Raw genomic sequence first — 19,369 nt, 5'->3', positions numbered from 1 at the left:
GGCGGCTAAACAGAAGAAAGCAGAGACCCCCACACACCCAATTAAGATTTGAGCTCCAAAACCCTTGGGCCTGTGCGCAACAACTGAAAACTAGGTAGAAATTCATCTATTGGGTATTTTGAAAATCTACAAGGAAAATAAGACTTAGAATTTGCACCACAGAGTATCAATCCAGGTTTCTTTCCATTTCTGTTTAACATAATTTTTTGCCTTGGTATAAGCAGGGCTTTTTTTCCAGCCGGAACTTGCCGGAACTTGCCGGAACTCAGTTCTGGCACCTCTCAGGTGAGCACCATTTCCATTATAAGGAAATAAGAGAGGCATTCATGGTGAGTTCCGGCACCTCTTTTTTCTAGAAAAATAGCACTGGATATAAGCCCACTAGAGATGTAAAAATGCACTTGTGAATTGCTTTAGCAGCACTGTCCTGCTACAGAAAAGGTGAGAAAACCTCAGGGTCAAGGCTGAACATGAGAACGCTCTTCTCACTCTCCTCAGACCCTTGATTTGTGAGAATGCCTCTTGCTTGCCTGGATTGGGGAGGGAAATACATATTTGTGTGTATGTGTGTGTAGGAAACTCTGGCTTTGAATGGCTTGAAAGCAGCTTTCAGGACAAAGTTCCATCTCTTTTGACTTTAATCTCCACTCCTAGCCCCTTTCATATTGGCACATGGTCCCTGCACAGTCGCCCATGAATGAACGAGGCTCTCTGGATGAAAAGGTTCCCCACTGTTCACTTACTGGAGAGGAAAGACATTGCTCAGAATTCATTTGTATTCTGAAATATTCTCATATGGTCCTTGCATTGGTTTAGCAGCAACAAGAAAGACTGTAGCTTGTCACTGAAAGGAAACAGGGAGCACCACCACCCAAAACTAAGTGGCATGAAAAGATCTTGGACATTTCCCAAATATAAAACTTAGGTTGCCTGAAAATAATAAGTTCTTGGAAGTTTGGTGTCCTTTGAATTCTGATCTAGAACGCTTGGCTGAATCCAGACCATTGTGATTCAAGTCCCTAGTTTTAGATTAGTGTAAACGCACATTTGGACCACAGATCAAGAAGGGGAGCTCCTGACCCATGGGCAAGATCCAGCCCTGGGGTGGATTCCCATCTGGCTTGCGATGCCTCTTTTCCTTGGGCTCACCCCTGCTCCTCATTTTCTATACTTCCTGTGGAAGGACCTCTCTTTCTTTGCAGCCAGCGTAGAAACGCAGCAACCAAATCTGGTTTGGGGCCTGGCTTGGGACTAAGACCAAAGCTGCAGTCCTTACCTGGAAAAAAGACTCATTTGTTTTTCCCAGTGGAGCTTGAGGTCAAATATAATGGAAGCAAAAGGTTTAAGCCTCCCTATAGCCCACATTCAGGTACCCATGTCATGGTGCAAGCTTGGGTGGTTGTTTATTGGTAGGTGGTGTTAGTGACTGGGTGTGGGTGGAAGACCGTTTGGGCTCTGCTCCCCCCACTGGCATTTAGCTCCTGACACATTACTGCCAAGGGAAAGGAAGTGTGTGAAATATATTTTCCCCTGGATGAAGGATAGTACTGAATATTTAATAAATATGTTGTGGAATCTTGCACTTTAGGCTTATTAGTATTTTTTCCCTGTTAAAAGTTTGATACTTGCAATGACTGCATAGTCCAAAGCTGTTCCTTGCTCCAAGACACTTGATCTTGATTTCTGAGTTTTAAAAATTCCTCAAAAGTTTATACAAACAAACAAACAAAAAGAAGCAGCTGAATTTTCTCTTTAACTATTGTGCAAATGATGTCACTGTTTTTCCATGTTTTGCACCATTTACTCACTTTTGCTAATCTTGAGGAGTCACAAGGAGCTGAAGCGCTGCCTGCTGCCCTGGAAATGTTAAGCAACTCTTTTGGCTGTGGATGTACCAGGCAGGGCTTTTTTCAGCTGGAACTCAGTTCTGGCACTTCTTAGGTGGGCACCACTGTCATTATAAGAGAACAAGGGAGGCATTCATGGTGAGTTTTGGCACCTCTTTTTCTAGAAAAAATAGTACTTGTACTGGGTATTGCCCATGCAACGTACCCTCACACCCACAAGGACACGATACATGCCTTTAAATAAAAGAATGTTTTGATTCTGAAAAAGTGTGCTGTCCTGACCTTAACCAAAAATCCCGGAGTCAGGCAGTGAGGCAGGCCAGAGCAGAAGTACTTTGGAGAGCTCTACGAAAGTAATTTGCTCTGATCCCTGTTTTGGGTCCCTGGCCCAAAGGCCTCAGACCCACAGCTTAGGCTCTGGTTGAGGCTTGGCCTTGGAGATGAGGCCTGGGTCTGTGGCCAGCATCTCTGCCTTTGATGTCACTGGCTGATCTAGCTAGTCTTGCCTCTTCTGGCTGGGACTCAGCAGCTGCTCAGAGTGAGAAGACGAAGAAGAGTTTGGACTTTGAGACTCTTAAGGAGTCTCAAAGTGGCTAACGATCTCCTTTCCCTTCCTCCCCCAGAAGAAACACTCAGTGAGGTGAGTGAGGCTGAGGGACTTCAAAGAAGTGTGACTGGCCCAAGGTCACCCAGCAGCTGCATGTGGAGGAGCGGGGAAGCGAACCTGGTTCACCAGATTATGAGTCCACCGCTCTTAACCACTACACCATGCGCTACGGTCATGACATGGATTCCACAGCCACATTCTGTAATGGGTGGAGAAGCTCTTTAGGCCTGAGTGCTAGATTCAGACATGGCCAACCTGAGGGCCACACCCCAATGATGGGTGGGGCAAAAGCAATATTCTCTTGGGGCAGGGCAGGCCAATCCTCTTTTTGCTTTGGAAAGTGGACGCAATGATATCTGCTTACAAACTGCTCAGAGACTTCAAATTGTTTCTCCTCCATACTGCACCACAATGCCAGCACGTGTAGCCAGCTGTGGCCTTCTCCAGAGGCAATTCCTGGCATACCCAAGCATCACCTTCCCTTTGTCTCTGTATTTGCCACTGGAACTTCACCAACTGTCTTTGTGCAGGGGCTCCAACTTCCTTTTAACCGCAGTGTGTGGCACGTAACTTTACCATGTCGGACACCTTATGACATCAAGTGGTTGGCAGGTAGGCATAGTTTGCCTAAAATGGTTGGCCAAATGGAGAGGTTGAGACTTAATCAAGCCTGCAGCTATTTCAGTGAGCAAAGATGTTAAGTTATGCTTCAGCTGACTTTGAACTCTGAATTGCCAGCTCTGGTCACTAGGCCATTTTCTCTAGGTCTTGCTCCTTCTATAAGAACAATATGTCACTCCCACCTTGGTTTAGGCAAGAAAGAAATATGTATTTGGAGTTCTGAATCAACACGCTTTCTAAGCAATCCTATTTTGTTGGCTTCAGAATTGTGTCACTGGACATTTTCAATCACCATGAATCAATTTCAGTGGGGGAGGGAGGGAGGGAGGAGGTTGGAGGCTACAGCATTTTATCTAGGTAATATTATTCAGACTTTTACACCCAGAGGCATCTTATTTCTTTTAATGGGAATTTTGGTACTTAAGAGAGTAATGACAGATATACAGCTGCTGAGATTGAAGGCCTCTGTCTTTCAGCAAGGCACTGGAGCTGCAGATTTTTGCACAGCATCCAGACAGCGTGCAACAATATTTGGCTGCAAATGAGGAACCGTTTCACAATTTCTCACCTGAGCTAAGTGAGACCTTAGGCTTAGCTTCACTGTTCGGCACTTTTTGTATGTTGCATGGGACGAGAGAATGAAATTTGGACACAGTGCTACATTTCATGTTCATCTACCTGCTCATCCCACACAATCATTTTCAAGAAAACAGAAAATCTGGTGATGTCTTCACCAGAAAATAAGCATGTATTGTTCTGTTTGTTTGCTTGGATTATTTTGCCCAAATTCTGATCATTCTGAGGTGAAACTGAAATCAATAACTTGAATTTTATGCAGTGCATTAAGAGACAACCCCCCTGCCCTGCAAAGCAGTTAGTTCAGTGTTTCTGTTATGACATTTGATGTCCTCTGCCACTACTTGTTATGTGACATAAGAACTGAAAGACTGCAAAACAGAGGGATGTGCATGTATGCAGTTGGAGACGGACACAGAAGACGTCAGAGCAGCAGCTTCTCCTTTCTGCTCCTTCTCAGCCCTGTCACCTGCTTTTCTTCTCTATGCCCTGCAGGGCATGCCCAGGATCCTGCTTATTATTGCAGAAAGGAGATGTGGATAAGTAAGAAACCACAGCTGTCTTGTCTCCTGCTTCCTTGTGGAATTTAAAGCTACAGTCGTTTGGCATGGGCTGGTGCGACCTGGCAGCGTTACTCACAACAGCCCCAGCAGGACCATTATTAAGAAGGGCCATTATCAAACTAGTGTCATCTTTAGTCTCCGAACCCTTCACTCTCCTATTAAAAACAAAAACAAAAACTTCTAGGTGTGGAACAGTAAGCATTAGGTACTCTCTCTTGTGATTCTGCACAAATCTTTCTCCTATGTGTGCCACTTCAGTGCAAGGTGGTAAGCCCAGAGCAGTGACTCATAAATTTGCAATGGGCATCCTGTCTCTCTCCGTCAGTACTCTGCTGTTCCTCTGCATCAGGTGTGGTTGGATAATTCAGTCCCATGTGATGCAGATAGACACCAGAATTAGTCACCCTTAGAGGAGGTTTCCTGCTGTGGCTGAGTGCTTTTGACTCACGCAAGCCTTTGATTATTGGATGAATTTATCTCTCTTAACAGCATACTTCCTCTTGTGGCACATTAAGGTGCCTTGGTGCACAATGTGGGAAAAACTGAGGGATGTCGAGGTGGTTTGTTTGTTTTTTAATGCTGCTCTGTGTTTTTAATCTGTTTCATTTGTTTTAATTATGTTTTTAATTGACTGTCATGTGGGGTTTTTTGTTTTCTGTTTTAATCTGCTCTTATTTTTATAGAGTTTTATTGTGATGTATTGTTAGCTGCCATGGACATTTTTTAATGAAAAGTTGGGATATATAAGTGTAACAAACAAACAAAACAAAACAATGTTAGTCTTGATAATATTTACCAAAGGCTTTTTAACACCCTGCTTCCATTCTACGGTAGCAGGAGGACCACAAGGGCAGAGGGTTTATCATTCCACTTTCCTTCCTTAGTTCTGCTCAGCAGGAATATCTATTACCAGGGTGGGGGTGGGAAGAGAGACTCTACCTTTTAAGAAAAACCCGACCGGATAACATTTTGAGGCTTTCCATTTTCTGAGTTTGATAGGCATTCTAGTTAAGCAGAGACGGGAAGGTGAATATCATTGATCACACTATGAAACTACAGCAGGTGCTCTCTTCCTTTGTTCTTTTGGCTTCATAACACTGTGACTGCCTCTGTCTTAATAGGCTGATTTGCATTGCAAAGCAAGGGACTCCCTGACTTTTCTGAATTTGCTTACTGGCCTGTGCAAACACATTCCAGCAACTAGAGAATCTTATATTTACAGCAGAAAAAGTGAAGCATAACCTGAGTAATTGATCTCTTCCTATTAAACAGGTCGCTATCTGTGTAAATTGTAGCAATGTGCTCTGCATTTCTAATACAGGGAATTGTTGGTGTGGATTTACACATGAAAATATTTTTTCTATTTATACTCTAGCCTTGTCCAGTCTAGCAGTCAGAATTGGACACATTATTCAAGACTCTAGTTGAATTATTGGTTTCTATTGGGTCATTATTTAGGCTGCTCATTGCAATTTGTCTATTCTCTTTGCCTTCTAACGCATTCTACAACACTGAGCTGAAATTTTTGAGGAGCCGGTTAGTCCTACGAACTGTTCATATTCTGTTTCCTGACTGGTCAAACCTAATTTAGATTTTGACCTATAAGGAAGGATTTTTAACACTCTGGTGTTTTGTTTTGTTTTTAAGTCTTGTATCCACATTATTTGAGTTGTGTGAATACTACCAATGTATTATTCATTCATACACAGGTATTGTTAGCATGCATATATTCATACATGTGAAATGATATACATTCATTATTCAATGCTTCAGATTTCTGTTCCGAATAAAGAGGGAATGGAAAACGGTGAAATATTTTTCACCTGTCCTATCCTAGAGGTTCACTGAACTCTGATATATCCCCCTCTGGTGTTATTTTCAGGAGAATTAAGCTTTGTGAGATGAGCTGGGCTAAGATACAGTCCCTTAGCCAAGGTTCCTCAGTAAGCATTGTAGCTAAGAAAGTATTTAAACTAGAATTTCTCTTGTGAACAAATCCCACCAATTCTCGAAACAAAAAAAAAAATTAAAAAATTCCTTCCAGTAGCACCCTAGAGACCAACTAAAATCTCATACCAATAACAAACTTCATTGGTCTCTAAGGTGCTACTGGAAGGAATTTTTTTATTTTGTTTGGACTACGGCAGACCAACACGGCTACCTACCTGAAACCCACCAATTCTGTTGGTGTTATATTGGTGAAATCAGTCCAGACAAGAGCAGGTCTAGGTAATTGGCCCATATAGCCTATACTGTATTATAGGTTTTTAAATGACAGCAATTATATTTTTATCAGCAATGTCAATAGGACTGCTGCACACTACAGCTATAAGATCGCTCACAAACTGTGCACGGCAATAAAGCTTAAGTCAAAATAGGGCATGTGCGTGTTTCAGTCCCTCTCTTCCTTTGACAATGTCTTTCACCAATTTGGGGTTGGGCTGTGAAAGAGGATTAAACCTTTGCCTATTTAGAAAGACAGTGTAAACCATTGTCTCCACTTTGATTCGACTTTGTGTCAAAATTACACAGCCAATAATATTATCTCAGCATGATCCCTGATTGGCAGGGATCATTTAAGGAAGGAACTTTTTTATCATTTCAGGGGGAAATCAATTTTTAAAAATGTCTTGAAAGTGGCAGATCAGATAAAGCAGAAGTTGGGATAAGGCCACCAATATCACACACAAATCACAAGCAAGACTTTTGTCTTTTTGTTGATGTAATGAAGCTCTTCATAGCCAAAGACCTTTGAAATTTGCTATGGGTGAAAACTAGCCACAGCCATAGGACAAAATAGCTATCTCCCGGGGGGGGGGGGTGTTTCAGCAAAAGATTTTGAAGGTAGGCTTGAGGAATGAGTCATTCATTCACTGACTCATACAAACAGCTTTCTCTTTCCATATAGCAGAATTATTTACAAATAAGTCATCTTTGTTATGTTATTATTGGTGCTTACATACCAAGGATGCTAATAAACTTTTTGAAAAGATTAGTGAATTGCACATTGTTCTCTTGAACAAACTGGGGGCAGCACTGGAAGTTGAAGCAAGTGCTAGTATAAGGAGGTAAATGAAGGGGCAAGCACAGAAAATATCTTGCCGGTGGAACGAAACATATGTATAGGTTCTGTGTATAGTGAGATAGGACTGTAAATCTTGGGCTTATGGTCCCTTCTTCAACATGCACATACCATTTAAAGTGGACCTCCATTTTTGTGGTGGACGGATTTTGTGAGGGCCGCTCCCATCCATGAATAGCTGGAACACTCAGACGGTGTGCGAACCTGTGGGCAGCGGTGGAACAAGCCGATCGGGCGCCTGGAGCGACGTGCGTGCCCTGCACCCAGGGGCGGGGCCAGCCACCCGTGGGGCAGAGCAAGCCGGTGCAGGACACTCTGGGGCCTCTGAGGTTTTTGCCTGTCTCCTCCCCCTCAGCTGCCCTACAGCTGAGGGGGAGGCAGCAGGCGGACTGTTTGGGGCAGCGTGGAGCCTGCGGGTGCCCAAGCCACTGTGTCACTCCCCGGTGAGTGCCGCCCAGCATTTTGTCATCCCCCTCAGTGGTGACACCTGGGGCGACCCGCCCCCACTGCACCCCCTTCCTCCGCCCCTGCCTGTTGGTGGGAGGGCTCTTCATGCCATGATTCAGTTTTGGGTGAACTATCCTATATTTGGTGTCTGCTACTATGCCTCACATAACACCAGAACATTGCCAGGTAGGGCCATAATGTAGTGATGGAGCACTTGCTTGGCATGCAAGTTCGATGCCTAGCATCTCTGTGTGGGACTGCAAAAGACTCCCGAGAGCCATTCTAGTTAGTGCAGACAATGCTGAGGCAGATGGGCCACTGGCCTGCAAAGGCATAAGGCAGTTTGCTCTGTTTTCCTAGCACTCAACTTGCCCTGCTGGATCATGCCAAAGATCTATCTAGCTCTACATCCTGTTTCCAAGGATGACCAGCTAGATGCTTCCAGTGAGGCCACAAGTGGACCATGAAGGCAACACTGTCTGTCCTCCGGCAATGGATACACCAGCTATGAACATGTAGCTCTCAAGACTAATAGCCATTTATTGCATTGGGAGAAAAATCTAAAGTCCAGCGATGGCAGTGAAATGCATTGTCAGAAATAATAGCCAAGCTTCTCTGGCATGAAATTTCTTCACTGCACTTTATAGCATCTAGTGTAAAATATGAGAAAACCACTTCTACTGAGTTCCCCTCTGTGGTGTCAGTCATAAACTTTACTCTGGGATCACCCCAAACACCTGGTGATTTCTCATTGCTTGTACATGTATTACCAGTGAATTATACTTTGTTTGTGAAACTGCCCTCCTCACAGCAGTACGGCTAATACCAACATTGCAATCATTCTGGCACCAGGTCAAGACGTATTTATTTGACCAAGCATTTTAACATTTTAATTGGTGATTTCCTTATAGCCTATTCTGCTGGTTTTGGATGCCTCTTTGATGGTGTCATGATATTGTTCCATTTTACTGCATCATTTGGCATGACTGGTTGTATTTTCTGTATTACTCTGGCCTAAGTGTAGCAGAAGGGTGGGCTACAAGTAACTAAAATGGCATATCTCTCGCTCTGTGTATATGTGTAGCCATGGGCTGGCTTTTCATAGAGTCACATGTTGTAGGTTGCAGTTGGGTATTCCTTTAAATGACCAGCGTTGTTGGGAATTGCTTGAGCAGTGAGGCCCAAGAATCTGATTTCTTCCTTGTGAACTCTGACTCAGCTTCTGCCGTTGCAATTCCCTTTCCTAATAGCCATAGTTGTTGTGGTAGCGCTGTTAACCGTCACACTTGACACCATTGTGTCACTGCTGTTAAAGAAGTCCCCTGGCTGTTCAATTCTTACTGGAAAGAACAGCAGATTAGACTTCTCTGCAACATGCTTCTGCTGGAATTGCTGCCAGCTGACAAAACCTCTCAGCTATTCCCAGAAATTAGAAAATGCAGCAGCTCCGCAGTGGGCCCTGCCATTAATTTTTATAAGTTATCCAACAGTTTGCCTCTCTATGCCTCTTTCCATCTTCCTCTCACCTCTCATATTTAGGTTTATGGTTTAATCCAGTTTTAGCAAGTTCATCTATTGATTTCTTTTTTTAAAAAAAAAAAGTATATATGTGACTCCCTATAAAAGATGCTGCTTAAAATATGTATATGCAAGGGTTGTAATTTTAGACTAGACTAGTTGCAGCACATAGTTCACTAAATCTCTGAGGATATAAAGTGGAGAGCTATAAAAAAGTGCAGTGAGTTAGATTTAGGAGTCCTCAAAATACGTAATTTAGGATCTTAGTGCTCTTTTAGACTTCAGTTATTCATTTCAAGACACATCATAAATGCTTCTGTAACTAGCACACTTTAAGGTCATTTGAAGTCAAGTTCCAATAAATGGGCATATTTCATAAATAGGTTTGTTTTGGATTGGTTGCCAAGGCTCCCTATTGTTCTTGATTTTTCTCTCAGGTTGTGCAACGATGGGTATTTCCCAAGTAAACATCTCAGTTAGGATAGTTAATGTGTACCAGTTAACTCTGAAAACTCTACTGCTAATAAGTGTTATGATTATTGTATACAGCCATACCTCCGGTTGCGAATGTGATCTGTGCAGGAGGGACGTTCGCAACCCGCAGTGTTCGTAGCCTGAAGTGCTGGGTCTGTGCATGCGTGTGATGTGATTTGGCGCTTCTGCACATGCACCTGATGTCATTTTGTGCTTCTGTCCATGCAAAAGTGCCGAAACCCAGAAGCAACCCATTTGGGTACTTCCAGGTTTGGTGCGGTCCGCAACCCAAAAACACGCAACCCGCAGTGTTCGTAACCCGAGGTATGACTGTACTAGTATATAAGCAGACAATCAGCCTTGTGTGGTTCTCCAGCAAGTGGCAGATCTCCTGAGCCTCAGTGTGTATGAGCAAGCAAAGTTGTCCTTGTCCCTCTGGCTGCCATTGGCTTACCTGCTCAGGTGCCATCAAGGAGCAGGATGATCCTGGTCTACGTTTTGTAAAAGCATTTCTCTTAAAAATAGGTGAGTGAGGCTGCCCTTTAAAATGGTTCAAAAACTGCAGCAGATCCAAAGTAAGGCAGTAGGAATATTCTTGGGAACTGCTAGATATTATAGATTGTACCAACAGTTATCTGCACTGACTTTCAGTTCCTCGATGGGCCCTTTTCAAATTTCTGGTATTAACCTTTACAGCTTAAAACAGCTTAAGGCCAGACTATGGGAAGGAATGCCTCCTTCTGTGTACAGTATATGTGCCCAGTCCTTAAGATTGGAACCAAATGCCCTTCTCCAGAAGTTTGCCGAACGACCTAGCTGAAGTGCCAGCTATTGGAAGGCGCAGGATGGGACAGTCTTCTTCTGCTCAAATCCTGCTTGGGTTTCCCACAAACATCAGCTTGGCCCCTGTGAGAACAGGGTGCTGGAACTGACTGGCCTGATCCAGCAGCTGCTTCTTCTGTTCATATGAGGCGAGGCCCTTGGTCACTGGAGAGAAGCCCTTTTCAGTGGTGGCACCCTGGATATGGAGTGCTCTCCCCAAACAGGCTTTCCTGGAACTTGCATTTCTCTCTTTTATTTTCTGAGATTTTTTTAGTTATTTGCTTTTCCATGTTATTTGCTCTCTGTCAGGATTCAAAGAATGCATGAAGGCGCAAACTGGAACTGGAATATCGGTCCCCCATGTGGCTGTATATATGAGTGGTGAGTGATCAGAAGAAGAAAAATACTGTGCAGTTGTGGCCTGGGCTTCATGTTTTGCGCCTGCCCCCTGGAACCTAGTGCCAGCCCTGTCACTAAGGTTTATACCTTAGTTTATACCTTAGCTTTCCACTCCTAAATGGAGGTGCTCTAGAGAGTTCACAAATAAACAAACAAGTAAATAAACAGAAAAATTAATAAATAAGAATAATATTTAAAGTTATATTAAAAACATCAAATAAAAATCAGTAAAGAATCTAGGCCTCTAAAGCCATACACAAACTGAGGGAGCCTGACAAATATATTTGTTGTTCTTACATCTTTTCCCCCCTCTTCATCTGGCTTGCTTGCCTTATCTGACTCAAGAGCCCACAAATTAGATCTGCAAATGTGTGCAGCCACAGAGACTTGTCTTGGGGTCATGCCGCATGTCATTAATGATTTTCCTTCACCCCATACCCTTCCTTCCTTGCTGTTAATGTATTTGCTGACAGCTGTGGTTAGTGGCATGACGCAGAACCATCCCTTGAGCTGAGTCCTGGGAGCGTGTGCATTATTGTGGTACTCAGCTGGATGGAATGTATTGCTCCAGGTCAGTCCTTCTGGAAAGGCAGCCACTTAGAAGAAACTAACTCACTTCTGTGCAATATGCGAAAGCTCTGAATTTTGTGCTGCTACACTGTGTGTGTGTGTGTGTGTGTGTGTGTGTGTGTGTGTGTTTTAAGGTGAGTGCTATACAGCAGAAGCACAGGAGATTCAACTCTTGAATGTGGAATACTTTTAGCTTCAGGTAGTAGGCATGTTGGAAAACGTGAATGGTTTTGCACCAAGAGAGATCAAAATAGGGTAGCTGCAGAACAACCGTCCCCTGAGTTTCACTCGTGGGCTCCAGCCTTATGAGACACTGAATGGTCTCCCTGAAATGGAAAATGGAAAATGCCTATAAGTTAGTAAAGTCCCTATCACTGAAAGAGGCAGGAAAATGTGTGAAAATATGCATTCCTTCCCCACCCCCATCCCCCGATTGAAACTAAATGGTAGGTTTTTTCAGGGACTTTGGAATATTCTCTATCCCTCTGTGTGTGACTTTCCTGAGATTGTATTGCATGTGTTATTTTTTTAAAAGGTCTGGAACTGAGAAGTGGATCTTCTTTGAAAAAGGGTTGCAGGGTGAAAAATTAGCTCTTGCAGATGCCTAATTGCCTTATCCCTTCAACAATCAAAATGAAAGCTGTGGACTTGGAAGCGATACTTTAAAAAGTTAGACATTCAAAACCTGTAAGCGACTTCCCTTGCTGCACATGTTCAAAGGAGTCACCTGTTCCAAAATCTCACATGTTAGAGAGAAGAGAAGGTTCCTCTATGGGCAGATTTTGTTTAAGAAATAGGGAAGCACCATGAAATCTCAAGGGGTTGCTCCCACATGCATTCATATACAGCACTAGATTGCTCAGTTGATGAAAGTCAACGAATGTACGGATGCCCTCAATTGAAAACCACCATGTGTGATGTGAAAATAAAGTTCTTATATATGCTGTACTGAGTCATCCATACATGTAAGATATCCCTCATATCACTGCAAAATAAATGGGAATGAGGACCAGGATATCAAGAGAAGCACTGCATGTTTCTGTTCTCAGCATGAATTCAAGGAGACACCTGAATTTGAGATCTGAGAAAAGCTCTTCATCCCCAGCTACAGCCATTAAAGGGGGATGGCATTAGTTTCATGTTTAATGCTCCCTGCGCAGAACTTTTGACAGTTACGGTATATTTTAGATGACAGCAAGCGTAAGTAGCATTAATGTAACTTTAGATCATCCATGACTTCTTCACTATTAATTTGTAGCATTTGATGCTGTTTAAATCACAGGTTAGTTAATTGATCAGTCATTTTCATTACTGTGATCTAAGAGATACTGTCAGTCTGGTAGATGTGGACTGCGGAGCAAGTCTGAAAAGGTTGTGTCGGTTGTGTTCACCTAAGCTAGGCATGTGTAATGCACTCCTTGAACGTCACAACTCATCTTCCATGCAGCAATAGAGGCTCTCTAGAATAACAGTTTAGATAGGATCAAAGCCGCGTCCCATACTCCTGCTGATGTGGCTATATGGTGATGTGCTGAATTTTCAATTACATTAAAAAATGTACAACACTTACTCTGTTTGAAAAGCAAAGAGAAAGCAGTGGAGGAGGAACTGCTAACAAACTGTAACCAATAAAGAGATGAAGCAGTGAGCTCATAGATGAAAGAAAGATTTAGGAATAATAATAATAATAATGGAGAACAAGGACCCACGTAGGGCTGGCCCATTCATGAGGCAAGGTGAGGCTACCGCCTTGGGTGGCAGGATCCACAGGGGCCGCAGATCTTTCATTCCTCCCACCCTCATTCTTGGTGTAGATATTCATTCACCCCTTCTTCCCTGGTGGGAAGAGGGGTGTCATTTTGTGAATCGCCTCAGGTGCCAAAATGTCTGGGGCTGGCCCTGGACTCAAGACAGGGTATTCTTGGTGGCTGCACCCTTCTTATGGACCTCCCGGGGGAAATCAGGCAGTCTCTCTCTTTAGCTCCTTCCAAAAGGTTTTTATGCATCTAGGCTTTGGGAGGCTTTGAAGGAATGCTTTGCACTATTGCCTTTTAGTGTGGTTGAAATTATGTTTGAATTGTTTTTGCTATGCTTAGAAGCATTGCTCAATGTCCCATATGACACCCATATGGTGGCCAGTTGGAATGAATAATTTAATTCCTGCATTGCAGGGGGTTGAACTGGATGACCATTGGGGTCCCTTCCAACTCTACAATCCTATGATTCTATAATGCAGCAGTACCTATATTGCATCATTCATTGCCTCCCTGTGTTAGAAAAGCATCCACGGTGTTCAGTTTTAGACAACAACTTAAAATGTTTATTTACACAAGCCACGGGTGGCGCTGTGGGTTAAACCACAGAGCCTAGGACTTGCCGATCAGAAGGTCGGCGGTTCGAATCCCCGTGATGGGGTGAGCTCCCATTGCTCGGTCCCTCTCCTGCCAACCTAGCAGTTCGAAAGCACGTCAAGTGCAAGTAGATAAATAGGTACCGCTCCAGTGGGAAGGTAAACGGCGTTTCAGTTTGCTGCTCTGGTTCACCAGAAGCGGCTTAGTCATGCTGGCCACATGACCCGGAAGCTGTACGCTGGCTCCCTCGGCCAATAAAGCGAGATGAGCGCCGCAACCCCAGAGTCAGTCACGACTGGACCTAATGGTCAGGGGTCCCTTTACCTTTACCTTTACCCTTATATATTTTACCTTCATTAATGTTTAATATTTTAAAATTGTTGTTTGCCTCCTCTATACTTTTAGTTGTTTCTCTTTAATTTTAATGAATAATAAAAATAATTATAATTATAATAATATACTGTCACCTACCCTTTTATGTTCTTCTGATTTATATTGTTTTAAGTTTTTACTTTTTATTTTTTATTATTTATGTACACTGCTTTGACAAAAAAAACCCAGTTTAGTGGTATAGGAATTAATGTATAAAATAAATAAACAAATCCATATGTACAGTAGTTCCTGTTGTAATCTACTCTGGGCTCCCTTTGGAGAAGCAGAGCCAGTTCTAAATAACAAATAAATAAATCTCAAATTATCATAAACTTGAAGGTGGTTTTTGCCTTATTCCCTGTGGGTTGCTGGGATTGTGGCAGAATCACACCTGGTACTCCAGGTTGTGGCTTATGTATCACAGCCAAAGTCAGCTGAGAATCAGATAATTAAAACTGATGTGGAAGGGAACAATTGCATGTACTCTAGTCTTTTAATATAATAGGTATAACAATATGCAAGCTTGTTTCTAGCTTTGTGGATCTTTAGAAGATCAAGATGTGCTAAAATTTTAATCCTTAATTCCTCAAGATCCCAAAACTGCTACAAAAATATTTTCTTGCAACATTATTGTCAATATATAATAAAAACAGGGGGGCCCATAGCAATCATTAACCTACAAGAAAACATATATAATGCCATCAGTTTCCACATCTAGTACTAATCAATATTTGCAGTAGGGATGTCAAATGAATAGACAGGGTTATATTGGTTCTCCTATCACCTTGTTGGATGATAACGCCAAGGCCTGATGCCTCCCCACAACTCAGTGTCGCCCGGGATTCATCACTCTGGTCTCCCATCACGCTGATGTGGCCCATATTCAAGGACATGAGCACACGACAAGCAGAGCTCAAAACAGAAGCTCAGCCTTGAGGAGTAACATCTAAGCTTAATTTATTGCAAATTAAATCAAACGTAACAGAACAAAGAAAACATGGCTCCTCTCTCTCTGTCTTTCTTCCTCGGAGAAAGAGCTGTAGAAGCAAAAGCTATACAGAACAGAAACAGCGTGTCTCCCTTTGAGTTCACAAGACTCCAATAATCAGTGCTGGAATGTAAACGGACACGTGACATGTAACAATCCCACACACAACTGCAGCACAGGAGGAAAGGAATTCTCAACACACCTTTCGTTTCCCTGTTAAAGGGGGAAGGGGAGCCAATGCCTGCACTTCGAAATGTATTCAGTTAGTGGACTGGCTACCTTGACTTTCTGCACCTGCCAATTTGCATTGGCTTTAAATCTCCGTGATGTGCAGGAAAGTGGTTTTGCTGGAACAGCCCGGCAGCTTGCAAGGATTTTCCTTGAAAATTATTGTGGCTGGTTCACACACATGCAAAAGACTACTGAAGGAACCTGCTGTTTTTCCTGGATGAGGATGGCTGCACTGAAGTCTTCCCCAATCACTGTTGATTAGTAAATATGGCAAAACTGACTATGCTCCATTAGCCAAGGAACTACAGACTGCACATGTCTCCATCATCAATGTTATTTCACTTCTTCAAGCTAAATTGCAAGACCTGCTGAAGTGGCACTTGCCAGGCTACATAAGACCTCCTCCTTTTGATGAGCATCCATAGAATTGCATAGGTCTCTTTGGCATGCCAGGACTTTGAGAACTGTTTCCATCTACATTATATTATATTATCCAGGCCCGTCTTACCCATAGAGGCTAGTGGTGCGGGGCGCCGGGGCTCCAAGTTCTGGAGGGCGCCAGGTGAGAGTCCAGGAAACACTAAATGAGTGCACTGAGTGAGCGAAGGTGTGTGCGCCGCTCCTGCCGAGCATCATTGGCTCGGTTATTTTCCCTTTTAGCCTGCAGGTGCCAAATTCTGTGTGGCGCCAGAAGGCTTAAAAGGAAAAAAAACTGAGCCAACGCTCGGTGGGAGCGGCGCACACACCCTCGCTCACTCAGTGCAGGCACACTTGCTCGGTGTGCTGCCTGCTGTGGCCACCATGGCACAAAGCGGCCAACTGAGCCGGGAGGTGCCGTCTCCAGCCTCTGCCTCTTCCCTGCTGGAGGAGCCGCCCTCCAGCCGCTGCCCGCCTCCTCCAGCCCTTAAAAAAAGGTCGACAACTCTGGGATATGCTTAAGACGGCCCTGATATTATATACAGCTAGAACCAACTGGTTGTGTGGGAACTGGAAGCAGCACAAGAAGGGGAAGTTTTGATGGCATACCTCAACAGGAGCAGGAGAACTATGGACCAACCTATGTGGTCTTGGGCTCAGTTTCAGGGTAGGAATAGTTTTGGTTGTCCCAGTACTGTATTTATCCTGAGAACTGGACTGGAACAACGCATCCTTGCTGGTTTCGCTGGTCCTCTCAGCTACAGGGTATTGCATTGACCATGGTACCCTTGCAGATGGATTCAGTGGCGCACAGTGTTATGCTGGTACAGGTCCTTTCTGGAGGTGTGGTCTCAGGAGGTGTTGCTGGAGGGCTGTTTGATATCTTAGCCATTGTTCTGTGGATTCTTGCAAAGTTCCATCTTGCCCTCCATGTTGTTTAATGTCTATACAGTTACCGTATTGGCCTGAATATAAGCCTCACTTTTTCTCCAAATTCCGACCGTGAAAAGTTAAAGTGCGGCTTAAATTCGCGACCTTACAAAAATTGGCTTTTACGATATAGCTGCTGAAACAGACATACAGTAAAACGGAACGGGTGTGAGTGCCTGCGGAATTTTAAGAGAGCAGCTTATATTCGGATATTGTCTTTTTTTCTTTTCTTGAATTTTAAAGGTGAAGCTTATATTTGGGTGTGGCTTATATTCAGGCCAATATGGTACTAGTTAATCTGGGTATTTGGCATTCGGTGCCATCAATATGCAGATGACACCCTATTTCTCTTTTCGTTCTTACTCTAGAGATAGTTGACCGCATGTGGGTTTAATCTAGATGAATTTTTTTTTTGTCTGTAGGGCTGAAGTAGAGATTGGCATTCAATCTGCATTATATTGGGTAGCATGAAAATGCAGGTTTATTTTTTCAGAGTTATGCTGGACCCAGCTTTGACTTTTAATTCCCAAATGTCAGTTATGTCCAGGAGTTCCTAACTGTAACCCAGAGGCTGGTGGGTAACTATCTCCAATTCTGGAAACTGCGAATCTGAGACCGGGTTACTGTAATACACACTATAAATGGTTGCCTATGAAAAGTGTCCATAAACTACAATTGGCCCAGCTGTTAATAGGGACTGCATAGAGGTAACAACTATCTTACTGAAAAAACTGTACTGAGCTCTAACCTGTTCCCAGAACCAATTCCAAGTACAGGCATTTCCCCACTTACATGTGACCAATTTGCAATGAACCTCATATAAGCATGGCACCAGAAAATAAATAAATAAATAGGATCATGCCAGGAAATTGAGGGAAAGAGCTGGAGAATCCTTGTGGCTCATGAGGATGTGAGGAAGCCCAAAGAGACCAGAGGCACAGCAGGGATAATAATAATAATAATAATAATAATAATAATAATAATAATAATAATATAATAATAATAATAATAATAATAATAATTTATATCCTGCCCTCCCCGACCAAAGCCAGGCTCAGAGCAGCTAAAAACAAGTAAAAATAGCACAGTGTACATAAAATCACACAGTCAATTAATTAAAATACATTCTAAAATCAATTCATAATCAAATTAATGGCAACCATTACTGCAACAACTTCTGCATTAATGTGCAATCGTACCTTGGTTCTCGAACAGAATGCATTCTGGGGGTTCGTTCGACTCCCAGAACCCTTCAAAAACCAAGGCGTGGCTTCCAATTAGCTTCAGGAGCATTTTGCAGCCAATTGGAAGCTGCGGAAGCCGTGCCAGATGTTCGGCTTCCGAAAATCATTCGAAAACCAGAACAGTCACTTCTGGGTTTTGATCGTTCGGGAGCTGATTTGTTCAGGAGCTAAGGTGTTTGAGATCCAAGGTACAACTGTAGTGTTATAAAGGTTTGATTAGTTTAATTTTTTAATCTAGCACTAGGTATATCTTTGGAGAACTGAAAACTTGCTTCTGTGATATGGTCTACTTGTTTAAAAATGGAATTAAATGGAGTTGCACTCTTCCATTTCAATTGTGTTATTTCATTTGAGAAGGAAAATAGAATAAATAGAACAATTTAACATTCTCATTAACTGTGGTTTTGAGAAAAGTATTGAAAAGTGCTTGTCTTATGTTCACTTCTGACTCCTTGCTGCTAAAAGACCAAATCCTATGTATAAGAAGCCAGAATAAAGCAAGCCAGTGTAAACTAAGCCAGTGTAAAGTCCAAATCCCATTCAGCAGTGGGGAGAACGCATTTTTAAAGGATAATTAATTGAATAATATTTTGGAAGAGAGAATCTTGTGGATGGAATGAAGTTGAATCTTTTGAAAAAGCATGCTATCCTGTGGAGTAGTAATAGAAAATGTTGCACTGTGTAGTGGTTCACGAAAATACAGCGTGTCTACTAAAAACAACCACGTATGATTTAAAACAAAAATAATTCTGATAAGCCATGGATGAGATAGTAAGCATGTGTCTGGATTGTACTACTTTATACTGAATTTAGGAATGCTACCCTTTTTGGGGTGGAGGAAAGAATACCAACACATGAAAAACTGGCATGTAAGGGAGATGGCTGAGCTACAGGGTGTGCCTTTTGAATGGAGCAGCATTAAATTACGTACATCCCACCTGAAGTTTAAAGCAGTGCAGTCCAGCCGCAGGTTTGCCACCTTATCCGTTGTTTGTGATAACCAGGCCATAATGTAATCAAGCAAAGGTGAAGGGAAAACACATTATAATGCTTTATTATAATTGCAATTATTTATCTTACCATCCCAACAGTTTCCATGCTGATATTTAATGAAAATTGCCTCCCCACTCCTACAATTGCTTTTACGTAGGCTTTTAATCTTGTTTCTGTGTTTGCTGTTACACTATTATGTATCATCGGCTTACTATCTTATGCAAGTATAAGTTATAGAAATTAATACTGCAGTGATATCCAGTGACACTAATTAGCTTACATTATTTTCAGTGATAAACTGTAGTGTTGAAAATCTG

At 42.7% G+C, this 19,369-nt stretch overlaps 1 protein-coding gene across 8 annotated transcripts in view; it reads left to right on the top strand.

Moving 5' to 3' along the window:
• The window catches only part of PCDH9 (protocadherin 9), a 761,173-nt gene that overhangs the window by 634,028 nt on the left and 107,776 nt on the right, over window positions 1–19,369 (top strand). For 3 of the 8 annotated variants that reach the window (XM_083501076.1, XM_083501081.1, XM_083501079.1), the window contains one exon: window positions 10,867–10,938. The exons of the other annotated variants lie outside the window; for them this stretch is intronic. In XM_083501076.1, the coding sequence (XP_083357202.1) occupies window positions 10,867–10,938 (72 nt within the window). The remainder of the gene's footprint in view (window positions 1–10,866; window positions 10,939–19,369) is intronic. 8 annotated transcript variants of the gene reach the window in all.

Source organism: Podarcis liolepis, assembly GCF_965112155.1.
Source record: "Podarcis liolepis genome assembly, chromosome: 4".
Lineage (NCBI taxonomy): Eukaryota > Metazoa > Chordata > Lepidosauria > Squamata > Lacertidae > Podarcis > Podarcis liolepis.
Note: the sequence above shows the minus strand (reverse complement) of the source record. Positions and strands in the feature narration are given on the sequence as shown.